Genomic DNA, 13795 nt, shown 5'->3' with positions numbered 1-13795 from the left:
GTTCGTTTTCAAAAACTATGATTTCTTATTAATTTTCGCTGCTTCATTTTATTTGTTTGATAACGGAGATAAGTGTGTTGGCTTTGGTTTATTTTAGAAGCTCTGTTTAAGCGAGACTGAGACTTAGTTTCTTTTATAAACTGTCGGGCAAACCGTGACTCGGAACACGGGGCGTCACAGTTACCGCGGCAGACCGTGGGTAATGGATCAGTTGTTGCCGGTCCATTCACGAATTATGTATTTATTTATAACTTGGTTAAGGGATAGTTAATATAAGAATAAAGAGTGAATCCCACACCTAAGAGTAGCCCTGGGAATCGGGCGCAAACGTTCGAACTCGGACACTCATTGAGCCGGGTCGGGCACCACCTTAAGGAGTACACTTCAGTTCATCGGGCATATCGGGCATATTCCCGATCGCATGTTCGAGGTGTTCACCGCTTGCCTAGCACCTCGCGGTTGCATATTCCCGCCGACTGTAGCACTAGTATCAGTTATAGTTTTTGGTTGCTTTGCACATGATGCCTCGTCATGTCGAACACTAAGCACTTCCCGCACTTATCCAGCCTCCATGAATACTCTACTTGAACCGAAACCACATGCTCATTATCTTCATCCTTGACACGAGCATTTATTTCTTCAGGTAACTCTTTGTCTGCACTCACTTCCACACAAACACGAGTGAATGTCATTCGCTCCCTAGATTCGGTGTGGCTGCCATGCCTCAATGGCACCCCCCAAAACGCTAGTAATATACGAAATACCTGTTGGGTTCCAGAATAAGAAAGGTATATATTTCTCAAGTTAACCCATAGTGGAAAGGTTCGCATTTCTTGCAGCTCATTCTCCACATTTAGTCGCCATGGCCTAACTACAAATAGTCGTCTAGCTATAAAAATCGGCTCAAATTCCAGCGCTCTTGTTCTATCTTCCGGTGACGAGAAACGTATGACATAGGTTGAGTTTCCATACACCGTTATTTTCACTTCTCCCTTCGGGTTCCACTTCTTCATTAACACGCTATGAACTAACCCATAAGCTAGACTCTCGCCAATAAAACTGCCGATAAAAATATCCTCGAAGGACTTTATCTCATCAGTGAAATCTGAATTGTTTGACTTACTTAGAAAAAGAAAACCCATTTCAAGACCTACAAGTTGAAGAAGTTTGAATGCATCCATGTCTAGCATATGAGCATAGCCGATAACAAGACCAAAGTTGTCTTGTTCAGCAAAAAATTCAGACTGAAAATACAAAAAGGAGATACAAAAGAAAATAATTTAGACTGAAAATTTGACTCATTTAATGCACCCAAATATCAAACTGGTGCTTGAATAAGCTCATGAAGCAACCTGATCTAACATGGAAGAAACAATATCCAATATTAAATTTTAGGTTAAGTATAATACACAAAGTATATCCAATATTAAAATTCAAATGTTTCGGTATTATTGTCTAAAGTTGTCGTCTTGAGCCTACTGTATCGATGTTTCATGTATTTAAATTAACATAGTAGTTTCATCAATCAAGGTAACTAAGAATGTATTTCCATTAGATATCTTTTTGATCCTAAGAAGAGAAGGTGTGATATATATATATATATTTCTCAGGTGTTGTAAATCTAGTACCTAAGTATGAAGAGATTCATACATTTGTGAAAGCAAGCTTGAGCTTATACTTAAACATTTGAAATTCCTAATATCCATCTAGTGTAAGAGTCTAAATCCTCTAGCGCCAGTAACTAATCCTCAAACATACCCTAAATTAGAAGTTAGAATGGGAGGGCAAGAGGGCGAAGGCAGGTACGGGGAACAATGAAAATTTTACCCTAAGGAAACCATATGAAATAATTATACATCACAATAGCAGCACGAGAGTCTTCCCTGTCCAGTTGGCAACGCCTCTAATGTATTTGTAAATAGAGTTGTATTCTTGATAGAAAGTAGTAATCTCGAACTGGTATATTACCTATGGAGGAAGAATGAGTACAAAAAAAGAAAGAGTGAGATTTTATTCTTAATTAACTCATATCAGAAACTTCAACATGAAGTACATCTCATACAGTTTGTATACCTAATACTACAAATACAAAACTAAACCTAGGTAATCCATGCCTTTGTTGCCTCGAGATCAACGTTACTATGCAAACCCTCATCTTCACGACAAAAGTACCTAGGGTTGATGGTCGGGAGGGCCATTAGATAAATTAACATAGAAATTTCGTCAAACAAGTAATCTCCAAACACAAGATAGATTAAAACCAAAATTACCAGACAAGTAATCTTCTTACCCTAAAAAGATTGAAGCTCAGAAAACAACGATTAAGAGCCCTAATTGAGAGCAGTTAGGAATTAGGGTTTGGGAATCTAACAAAGTAATAATACTTACTTGAGAGCCATTACCAATAATGAAGGTATGAGTTTTATACAGGAAAATCATCCATGGCGTTGTTGTAGATTGAAGAAGAAGATTGATGAAATTTTTAACGTCCCATTTGTTAACGGAAAGTTTTCAATTGATGATAAAGACTTTTGGTCGGTTTTGTAATGGAACTCTTCAATGGAGTGTCTTAATCTAGACCGTTAGAGCAGCTCGGGATGGTCTGGATTAAGAAATAAAGGAGGGGGTTAAACTGTCCAGATGCTAGGCCGTTTAAGCTACCCTAACGGTGTAGATTAAAAAACAAAAGAGAAGAATAAACGGTCCAAATTCAGCATCTTCTTTGCTTTCTTTCATTTAGTTGAGGAGTAAATTTGTTATTTTTAGGGTGGGTAACAGATCAAAGGATGAGGATGCTACCGAAAACGCAATGAACGGTTAGATTTGTCTTTTGGTTTGTCTTAGTCAGCACAAAACATTGTGTTTTATATAATAGAGTTGTAAGGGCTCTCACCCACATGGATAGTTCAATGTGCTCATCAACGCCTGGCCCGGAGACGTGGATCGCCCAAGACACATTAGCATGGCGTACTCCTCCTGTTCGAACCGGTGTTTGAAACCGAACTTCTCCTCAGGAGGATAGATGGGGCGATTCAGGTGAGATTTAATGTAGAGAGTATATAAATTTATTGTTTTTAGGGTGGGTAACAGATCAAAGGATGAGGATGCTACCGAAAACGCAACGAACAGTTAGATTTGTCTTTTGGTTTGTGTCCGTCAACACAAAACATTGTGTTTTATATAATAGATAACTAATTTATGGCATGATATGATCACCTAGCTGTAGCCCCTGGACTTAGTAAAGCCCAAGATGTGCCTTTAAATCTTCGATAGCGGGTCGAAGCCTAGCTTGGGTTGCTCCCCGTTGGTCTGGTGGGCCCGACCAACCGACAGCCCTGATCAAACTCCCCTTCATCTCCTTCTTCTTCTCTCTGTGACTCTCTCTCTCTCTCTCTCTCTATCTTCCTGAAAGTTCGAACGAAGTTTTGATCAAATGGGTCTTACTAAAATCTTGATCCCAACAAAGTCTTTGTTGAGATCTTCGACAAAAAACTTCACGGTAGTAAATTTCTTCCCCTTTTTTCTCAAAATTTTTAAATCTTTCAATGAATTAATTGAATTCAACTCACAGAGATTTGAACTTGTTCGTGGGTTCTCCAAAATTCCATTAATTGAAGGCGTTAAAGACATTATAGCAGTTGCTTCTGGTAAAGGTGGTGTTGGGAAGTCTACTACTGCTGGTAATTTTAACCTAATGAAGCAAAAAATTTCATTACTTCATTTCAAATTTTGCCTAATCAAGTCATGGGTTTGGTTTTATTTGACTAAAATTCATTAAATTTTGATGCTTTTTAATTTTTAAATTTTTCAAGTAATATCTCACATTTTGAAGTAAGGGTTTATTGAATTGGAAGACAATGAATTAGGTGAATTAGGGTTGTGGTTATAAAAAAGAGTAAATTGGATCAATTTGTTGGTCTTATTTTGGAGAACCATCAAGAGATAGGGTTTGGGGGTTTAATGATTGGGGACTAAGACCGAAAAAACTTCATTATAGGATCAAGGAATGAAATTTCGATTTCGGTAGACATTTCGACCGAAATATTTCGAAATTTATTTCCTTGACAAGGCATTGTGAAGAGAAACTTAGTTAAATTTCAGTTTCGATGAAAATTTCGGCAGACATGGAAATGGATTTCGGACATTTCGACCGAAATATTTCCAAATTTAATTCCTTGTACAGGAGTAGTATGACATTGGTGTTTTGGGGAAATGAAATCAAGATTTGGCTAGTTTGAAGTTAATTTTGCCACTAAATGTGAACTAGAATATGTGCCAGTTTAATATGTTTCTTAGAGTTTAGAAGTACAATGACTTTGAAAGATGCAGTTGTTATCTAGGGTTTTGTTAGTTATAGTCTACAGCTTTTTGGAAATCGGTTTTGGGTTTTGGCTGAATGAACATTTCTTTTCTTTGATAACGCGAAGTTGAGGGCTATAGCTCACTATATCGGGTCTTAATTTATGAAACGTAAACATAGTGTTTACACGAATAAGTAGGTTTCCATGTATTACAGATGTTTGTGGTGATTGAAGCTTTATGGTTGTGTTAGTCTTCAGGATTTTAAGATGATACTTCTGGGATTTACAGTTAATCTCGCTGTTGCTCTTGCTAAGACTTGCCAACTTAAGGTGGGTTTGCTTGATGCGGATGTTTACGGACCATCGATTCCTACCATGATGAAGCTCCATGGAAAGCCGGAATTGAGTAAAGGTGATAGTTTTATTGCTTAAAGTTTGTTCCTGGGATTTAAGATTGTTAAGTTGCCATTTATAAACCTAAATGCACGGCTGATTATGAAAGCTAATTTGCGCATAAATCTCTCTACCCACTATCTTGGCATTACTGATAGATGTTGTATCGTCAAATCTCATCTCGACTCTCGAGCTTGATTTTGTTGAGTCATAAACCATTGTTACATTGGTTATATATCTTATAGATAATTTATTGAACTTTTTGTACTATTGACAGATTCTAAGATGATTCCTGTTGAAAACCATGGAGTTAAGTGTATGTCAATTGGATTTCTTGTTGAAAAGGATGCCCCAATTGTATGGAGAGGCCCTATGGTTGGTTTTGGCCTCATTCAATCTAATGATTCTTTTTATTTTGCTCTTTTCCATAATAAGTATCATCGATCTTTTCGTAAACACCTTTCTTGGATATTTGGAAGTGTGTGTTTTCTAGAAACGTCGAATTGGATTTTGGTTCTGATTAGAACATTTATACAGGTGATGAGTGCCCTCGAAAAGTTGATGAGAGGTGTTGTTTGGGGAAATCTTGACGTTCTTGTGGTAGATATGCCCCCTGGAACTGGCGATGCTCAGTTGTCTATTTCACAAAGACTACAACTATCTGGTAAGAAATCTATCAATCTTAGAAAAAATCAATAATGCTGAATCTCTCTTTCGTGTTTCAGTCAGAATTTGTCAATTAACATCTCAGTAAGCTATCGTGAATCGGAGTAAAAGTTGTGTACTCTTAAGCGAACTATCTTTTTCCATTTGATACTTAATTGCTATAAAAAAGTCATCGTATTCGTAGCTAACAACAAAAGTTAACCCGATCTTTTTGGCAACCGACAGGTGCTTTGATTGTTTCTACTCCACAAGATATTGCATTAATAGATGCTCGGAGAGGAGCAAATATGTTTCGTAAAGTTGAAGTTCCTGTTAGTATATTTATTTACCCTAATTTAAAAAATCGTAAACTACCCTTTATTCAATAACTTCTCTTCTCATCTCTCTGCCACGCTTCTTGTTAAACGGATTTTCCAAATCAAATACAAATCCCTGGAACTATTAACTGTAAATACCATTCACTACAAGCTGCAATATTTTAAATCACCAAATTTTGGTCATTTGACAGATTTTGGGAGTAATAGAGAACATGAGTTGTTTTAAGTGTCCGAGTTGTGGGGAGAAATCATACATATTTGGTCGTGGAGGAGCACGAAAAACAGCCGATGAAATGGATATGGAGTTCCTTGGCGAGGTACGTAAATAAGTTAAATATTATCTCATTATAATTACCCATAGAAGTTTTTGTGTTATTTTCGAATTTGAACTGTCGTCTTCCTATAGCTGTTTTCTTATGCATGACAAACAACCAGATAAACGATCTTTTCATTTTTGTTTTCGGTAGTGTTACATCGAATGTCTACTTGCCCTCCTACTGGACCCTCTGAGATTATCTTACGGTTCATTAGTAACACTTCATAGAGGTGCACATCTTCAGGTCTCGAAAACAATTCATTAATGCTTTTCTATTTTGATTTTTTACTCTTCAGATTCCTCTAGAAATGGATGTTAGAACAAGTTCAGATGAAGGCTGTCCTATAGTAATATCAGCTCCTGATTCCTCTGTAGCCGAAGCATATAACAATGTCGCAAGAAAAGTTGTCGATAGACTACACGCTTTAGCAGAAAGCCGGAAAGATCATCCACAAATTGTGCTCTAAACCTCTCCAAACATGTCGGAAATTGGGTGATCTTTTACCACTCTCTACATAAGTGCAATTCACTGTACCATTTTCTTTTTCGAGCAAACTGTCTTCTGAAATTTTTGCTTTTGTTCTGAAGTAAATCTTCAGTCTTATAAGTTAAATCTTTGTATCAATTTTGACTGGTTTTATTCAAGTACTAATGAAGTTTGTTAAACCTAGAAGTAATTTCAGTCTATTTGGTCATCCCATAAGTCTATTGAGGTTTCATTATCGATATCATCTGCAACAAGGATGATCATTATCCGTATTGTCTTTTTGGACAACTTCTTTGTAGTCCCCACAGACGGGTACTTAAATATGGTTCTTGGATTGTAATCTTTATCCTTACCTAGTCATTAATACAGTAAGGATGTCAAGATTCATGTCAAAACCCATTAATGAAACAAAAATTTCTTGATTATGATGTGAAAGATGAGAAAGTTGAACAAGATTATTAAGATAAAGTTATTACTATTAATGTCTGTAAACAAGTCACAGAAAGGATTAGACCGCTACCGTTAAGTATCAATGATGATATTCTGCCCAACCTCTAGACCAACAGAATCCGAACACCCAAGTGATCTGTTTTTGGTGTCGTAAGGCTGGTTTCTCATCGTTAGAGCATCTCCGATGGGACACTCAAACTCTAAAACTTAGAGTGTCACTTAGGATTTGTGAGATTTTGTTGAGGACACTACTAAACACTCTATGATAATGTGGAACATTTATTAATAGATATTGTCTCCTTGAGACTCTCTAAGTGTCACTCTAAAATTTGAACTTATAAAATTTTTTGCTTTTTAACTATTTTTTATTTATTGAATTTAAGAATGACATGTGTATTAAGTAGAGGTATTTATGAGATTTTCGTTGGAGACAAAAAAAAAAGTTTGGTATGTCTCTATATTAGAATTTAGAAAAGAGAATTTTCATTGAAACTTGACAACTATGACTTCAAAGTGTTTATTAGAGTGTTTCATTGGGCTCTTAGTTTTGTAGTCTGGAGTTCTTTTTTTATCGTCGATAGTTATATCCATAATAATATAATATAAGAAAAATGAAAATGGGTCATAGACCCACTTTCCAGTTTTTTAAGTTAAAAAGACAAGTTATATTTTGTTTTGCTAAAAAACATAGGGTTATTTCCCTAATGGCCCCCAACTTTGTGACCAGCTTCCCGCCTGGCCCCCTACTTTACAAAAAATACCCATATGGCCCCCTTCCGTTATAACACCGTTACTCTCTCTCTTCACTTTCTTTTCTCTCTCCTCAAGCATGTTTTCTCTCTCTCTGCCACCTCGTTAAAACAAGCCACATCATCGTCTTCACCGACAGGGTCGCCGACCGGCCAAATTCCGGCCGGCGACCTTCAATTTTTTCTTCTCTCTCTCTCTAAAAAAAAAGATTTTTTTTTTTTTTAGATTCTCTCCTCTCTCTCTCTAAACTCCGGCGAAGGGAAACCCCCTTCGCCGGAGTTTAGAGAGAGAGAGAGGGGAGAATCTAAAAAAAATATATTTGTATTTTGTTTCTTAAATATTCAATATTCTTTGCAACTCTTTTGCAATTTTTTGCGACTAGTTATGAATCAAAAAATAGTTGGGAAGATGAAGACTAGAAATATCATTTTTCACCAAAATCAAAAAATTTAAATTTCACGCTAAAAACTATCCTACCGTTTTTTCTACCCTAGACGTACACTTAGTGTCTCGAACCCGAGATCTACATGGTGGAAACTTACTTGGTAATGTATCGGGCCAAGGATTGTTGAGAATACATGGGATAAATAGCAATGTTGAAATAATAATTTTTTTTTTTTTTGTTGAACAAAACAATAAAATTGTTGGTAATAAAATACCAAGTCATTCAATAATACGTGTAATGTGATTTTGATTTTCAATTCTTACCTGAGAACTTCAACCTTCAAACTTCAGGACCCAAACTGAGTCTCTTATTTGACTTCCATATCAGACCTCAAACTTTTAATATGAACTCATTTTTAGGCCTTTGGCCAAGTCAGAATGAGATTAAATTCCAAGTCCAAACTTAGTATATAAACCCCTTTTCACCCATCTATCTCTCCACATCTCCTTAATATTTCACTATCTCAAATTAACAAGCCTACCCACAATAAGAAAAGCAGAAAAACCCATAATTTTCGAATTCGAAAATCGAAGTTCAAACCTTAAAGATGGATCTAAGAATGAACAAAGCAAGAACAAGTGTTATTTCATTAGTATCCATTTTTTTGTGCATGAGTATTGCTACTACTAGTTTTCAGACAGTTGAAGCAGTCAGACCATTAAAAGGAGAAGAAGAATGGTTAAGTACTAAAACTGGTCCTAATTATTACAATATTATTGATCTTAATGTGCTTCCAAAAGGATCCCTTCCACCTTCTGGTCCTTCGTCGTGTACTAACCTTCCTGGCAGAGGAGGCAACCCTGGTGGTTGCGCAACTAAGACTACTACTCTAACAACAATGAATTACGCTCGTCGTGAGGCATCACCGACAGTACTTAACGTGAACAATGTCGATATAAGTAAACATGAGGTTGATAATATTATTAGGCTTAATACTCAATCACTTAGAGGACCTGTTCCTCCTTCTGGTCCATCTAAGGACACTAATCTCCCTGGCAGAAATGGTAAGTAGACATCCTAATTAAATTGGGATGAGCATATATATAATTAACAATACAAGTGTAAATTGCATAACATAAACTTTTTATCTCTTGCATGGGGACATGTGGGGATGATGATAATTTTTTTTTTTTGTTGCAATATGTAATTTAATTAATTCTTTCTTTGTAAGATGACGTCGGTTATATAATGTACAATATATGTGTATTTCGTAGTAAAATAAGGTGCAATTTAACTTATAATCGATCTACATATTGTTGCAGTATGCAACAAGTTTTCTACATTTTTTTCCTTTACACAATCTAAAATTGAATCGAGTTCATAAGTTGTAAGCACTTTAAATACGTATGCGTTTCTCTCCATTAGAAGTAGACTTAGATCTTACTGTTTCCAAAAAAACAAAACAAAAAAATTCAGAAGTAATTTGGTCATTTTGCTATAGCATGATGCAGAATATAATGCAGACCAGCTTTCTGAACTGCTAGAGATACTGGCCGGTTTGTTTTAGCACTTCTAGGCTGCTTGGTTTAAAAGGTATCAGTAAAAAAGGGTGTTTAACTTCTTAAGAGGAACACCACATTCCGTCTCCCATCAATGTGTATTTGTATTTCTACGATACAATTTTTATTTTTGAAAATGATTGTGTCCTCTCTAAGAGTTGAAAAGAAAGAGACACACAAGCTCTCTCCCCTCTCTACCTTCCTTCTTAGTAAAATCAATAGGGAAAGAAGGTGTCGAGTGTCGACCGTCTACTTCTGTGTTCGGAGAGGCTCATTATAACTCTTTCGCTCTCTTGTTAAGTTTTTGTCCTTTCACTTGAAAAAAAGAAGAACTTATCTACTTCTACTGCCTCCATAAACCACCACTTTAACCGAATGTGAGAGAAGTTCTTGTTTCTCTCTCCACGTGACTAAATATGTGAAAGGATCAAGAAACAAGATTTTTTGTCACATACAATTCAAGTGGTTGTTCATGGAAGTTGTTTATGTAGAGCTTTTGGGGGAAAGTATAGAAAGAAATAGAATGACAAAATAAGAAAGTAAAAAAGAATGCAACTTAACATAGCTTTGGCAATTTTCAACAAAAAAAAAACATAGCTTTGGCAATAATGTTATTTTGTTGGTCAAATAGAAGTTGGTCAAAACATAAAGTACTATATAAATAATATTATATGTCCTCAACTGCAAACATTTGTAGATAGAAGGTAGGTTCATGTGAGAAATTTATGAAGAAATTTTAGACTATTTTTTAGTAGGACCGTGATAGACTTCCCGGCCACTCTCCCTGGTGAATTCCGGCCGGGTTAGATTAAGAGAGAGAAGGTTTTTCACTCTTTCTCTCTAAATCTGGCCCGGCCACCTCACCCGGCCGGGATTCACCCGGGAGAGTGGCCGGGAAGTCTACTATTTTCCTTTTTAGTATTGTGTTGAAGATCTAGGGGGGCTCGGGCCCAAAGCTACCAAAGCAGTCGCTTTGGGCCCTGGCCTTGTCAAGGGTCTCATATATTGAATTATATGTGTTATTCGATGAATAATAATTAATTTTTAAACAAATTTGTAACATAAATCAAGTTATAGCTTAGTGGTTAAAGAGGTTCAATTTGGTTAAAGAGGTTCAATTTGGTACGAGTGGTTAAAGAGGCTCACATGTTCGGGCCGGCCCTGTGAAGATCTCATCTTCCATTTCAATGTGTCCTTGTCTTTGTTTTTGCGTGGGATCTATAAATCAAGAACTTCTCGCACATTCGGTTAAAGTGAGAAAAAGTGCTAAAATCAGACCTTAAAGTGAGAAAGTGAATTTGAGTAGTTAAATCGTTATTTAATTTGGATTAATCTATGTCTAGGATTGAAGATGATACTTAATTTAGGTATTGTCTTGTATTTGAGTGTCTATGATAATCAGTTTGGATGATGTTGTTTGTATCACCTGTCGTACTTTCACGTGCAATCGTTGATCCTTGGGTCATGTGTTATTATCTTGATATATAATGTTTAGTGACGTTTGATTATACATGCTTAAAGTTTGACATTCTACGTTTAGGTTAGATTACATCATTTAAAGAAGTCGATTAAGACTTGGATTAAAATAATCATTTTATATAATATTTTGATGATTTGTGCCAATTTGACACATGCACCTCATAATTAGGTGGATTATGGCATCTTAGACTTTCTTGCATATTTTATCTTACCATCATTTATCTCTCATTTAATTTGTTTTTCCTTTCTTGATTAAGATAAACGGTGTAAGGGCCCGACCAGATTACAAGTAGTGAAAAGCTAATAAAAAATTCGAAAAAAAAAAGTAGTTCATAATTTTTACATTAGCCTTACCCTTTCCTCATTCTCACGGTCCTTCGAGAATCTATGTTACAATATTAATCAATTCTGCAGGTAGGTTCCTAATATCAGGAATAACTTCACCAGCTCCCAACTTCAGTTTGGCAAGATAATCAGCCGCCTGGTTCGCTTTTCTAAACACATGGGTCACACACATTTACGCTATGATACTGTGTGTGCAATCTTTTAACTCTCAGCCATAATCTCTTCGCTTTCCACGACAGTATGTGGCTTGTCTTCGTCAGAGCATCACTCAACTTACAAACCTCAATTTGACACATAAGACTACTTGAGTTTTTGACAAAAAACACTCTCCAATGCAACACTCAACTAGAGTCTCAATATGATGTGGCAACAATAAATGTTGAGATACTCAAAAGAAAACTCAACAATTGAGTTTTCTTTTGAGTATCTCAACATTTATTGTTGTATCTCAATTGGTCCACATCAACATTTTATATATTAAAATAAGAACCAAAAGTAAATCTAAAGTAAATGTTGAGTTTTTTTTAGTGTTGCATTGGAGATGAATTTTGAATTGAGTATCTCAATAGTGCAACTAGGAAAGAGAAACTCAACTCATACTTGACACATTGGATTAATTGAGTTTTTGTTGAGTGTTGCATTGGAGATGCTCTTAGTAAGGTGACTATATTCATCGAATCCATCTCGATGTCGATAAGACGAACTCCTAAATTGGCGGCAAGCCATAGACCCAGTTCCACTCCCTGCAACTCATGTATAAATATTGTTTGTGGCTCAACCTGAGCAGTGGCTGCCCCTAAGATGTCTCCTCTCGAGTTGCGGAGTATGGTACCAAATCCCACACCATCATCACTCAAGGCCCCATCAATGTTAAGCACTACTCGGTCTTCAGTCGGCCCAATCCAACGACAAGGAGTATAATGGGGCATGCTCGGTTTCAAATTCAAGTTCCAACGGTCTAAACCTTGTCTATTCTCTGCTGAATCTTCAAATCGTTTGGTGGTAGAACTCATTTTTATATAGACCTGATCTCGGATCTGCTTGATAGTCACATGAGACGGACATGCCTTGTTTCGAAAAATTCGACTATTTCTCTCTTCCCACACATGATATATGTGGGCAGTGAGGAGTAACCTTCCCACCTGTGCTGCAATAGAGGCACCCCTAAAATGTTGGAGAGACCATTCCAGTTCTTGATTCCATGAAGTAATGTTGCCTCGTCGATGACCAGCCATATATAAAATGGAATCACATGTTATTCGTTGACGAGCATCCAAAGAAAAGATGATAATCGGTTTCGTCATCCTGCCCACAAAACACACACATCGGGTCTACATCAAAACCCCAGATCCTTAATAAGGTTCTTGTTTTGAGTCTCCTTCGAAACTGATGTAGACGCAGCGTAAGTGGCCGACTAGGGCAAGGGCGCGTGGGTTTGCGGCCTTGACCCGTATGCGCCTGCATCAGCTCATCCCCTTTCCCTAGAAGGTTCGTCCCGAACCGTTTCGATGAAGGAAACAATGTGACCCACCCGTATACTCTGAATTCCGCCATGGCGATCCGTAATTCCCACTTCGAACGAAATTTGCAGACAATCGGTAGAAGACAATGATGGACTAACGAACCCAATATAATCCGGACCCCTTGACACGACAAGATTCGTAAAATCCATAGTAGTGAAGAAACATCCAACAAATTGTGACATCGGTCGTCATCTTTTAGTGGGATGAAGAAGATTGCACATACCAAAATATCCTCTTTGAAAAATCGGACCTCCAAAATCATCTTCCAATAAATCATGATTTCGTGTTCACCGGAAGCTAAAAAGTGAACTGGTGGTGAGATACTTTTCTTTTTCTTCACATTACTCTTTTCTGTTGATGTAGCAAGTATCCCATTGATTTTTCTAAGGAGCATTTTCTCGAACACGTTAGAGACACCAATTAATATTCCCATGTTTGACCTCCCGTGTGGTAAGGTGAAGCTCCATCCACCTCCTTTCATTAATTCCCTGTTTCTCAAGTAAAGACTTTCATGTGATGAAGCCATTGAAGATGATGATGATTCTCTGCCAATTACTTTGTATGTAGGCATCTTTGTAATAGTTTCAGTTGTTTTTTCCCTCATCTCCACTGAATTTACAATTGACTTCTTAGTAATATACTGTGATGAAGAAATTATTGATGGAGAAGATAACAAAACATAACTATCATTGGCATCAGTGTTAGTAATCAGATCTTTGAGCATGAAACGTTTCGTCTTCATCCAGTAATCTTCAGACGACGATGATGTTGATAGATTGCTTTCATGATGAATTTGATTGAATTTAAACTGTCTACCGGAGAAG

At 36.7% G+C, this 13795-nt stretch overlaps 1 protein-coding gene across 3 annotated transcripts; it reads left to right on the top strand.

Annotated features, from left to right (window-relative positions):
* Positions 1–3290: 3290 nt before the first annotated feature.
* Positions 3291–6664, top strand: INDH (INDH1(iron-sulfur protein required for NADH dehydrogenase)). 3 transcript variants are annotated; one of them, XM_086663704.1, is made up of 8 exons: positions 3291–3499; positions 3572–3680; positions 4591–4713; positions 4972–5069; positions 5232–5358; positions 5586–5671; positions 5869–5994; positions 6290–6664. In XM_086663704.1, the coding sequence occupies exons 1-8, from the start codon at positions 3434–3436 to the stop codon at positions 6458–6460; spliced, it is 906 nt and encodes a 301-aa protein (XP_086519830.1). In that variant the 5' UTR covers positions 3291–3433; the 3' UTR covers positions 6461–6664. The 3 variants fall into 3 exon arrangements, with proteins under 3 accessions (XP_086519830.1, XP_086519831.1, XP_086519832.1); XM_086663705.1 differs by having other exon boundaries at positions 3367–3499; positions 4553–4713; XM_086663706.1 differs by having other exon boundaries at positions 3385–3499; positions 3618–3680; positions 4553–4713.
* The last annotated feature ends 7131 nt before the right edge of the window (positions 6665–13795 follow it).

Source organism: Eschscholzia californica, unplaced genomic scaffold (genome assembly GCF_041429995.1).
Source record: "Eschscholzia californica isolate CP2 unplaced genomic scaffold, dmEscCali1.0.p SCAF_2, whole genome shotgun sequence".
Classification (NCBI taxonomy): Eukaryota; Viridiplantae; Streptophyta; class Magnoliopsida; order Ranunculales; family Papaveraceae; genus Eschscholzia; species Eschscholzia californica.
Note: the sequence above shows the minus strand (reverse complement) of the source record. Positions and strands in the feature narration are given on the sequence as shown.

Bases quoted from the DNA above. Each gene is read 5' to 3' on its own strand.
- INDH (XM_086663704.1), top strand. From the start codon at position 3,434: ATGGGTCTTACTAAAATCTTGATCCCAACAAAGTCTTTGTTGAGATCT. The intron at 3,500-3,571 runs GTAGTAAATTTC...TTCAACTCACAG, and splicing joins CTTCGACAAAAAACTTCACG to AGATTTGAACTTGTTCGTGG. The intron at 5,070-5,231 runs GTTGGTTTTGGC...ACATTTATACAG, and splicing joins TTGTATGGAGAGGCCCTATG to GTGATGAGTGCCCTCGAAAA.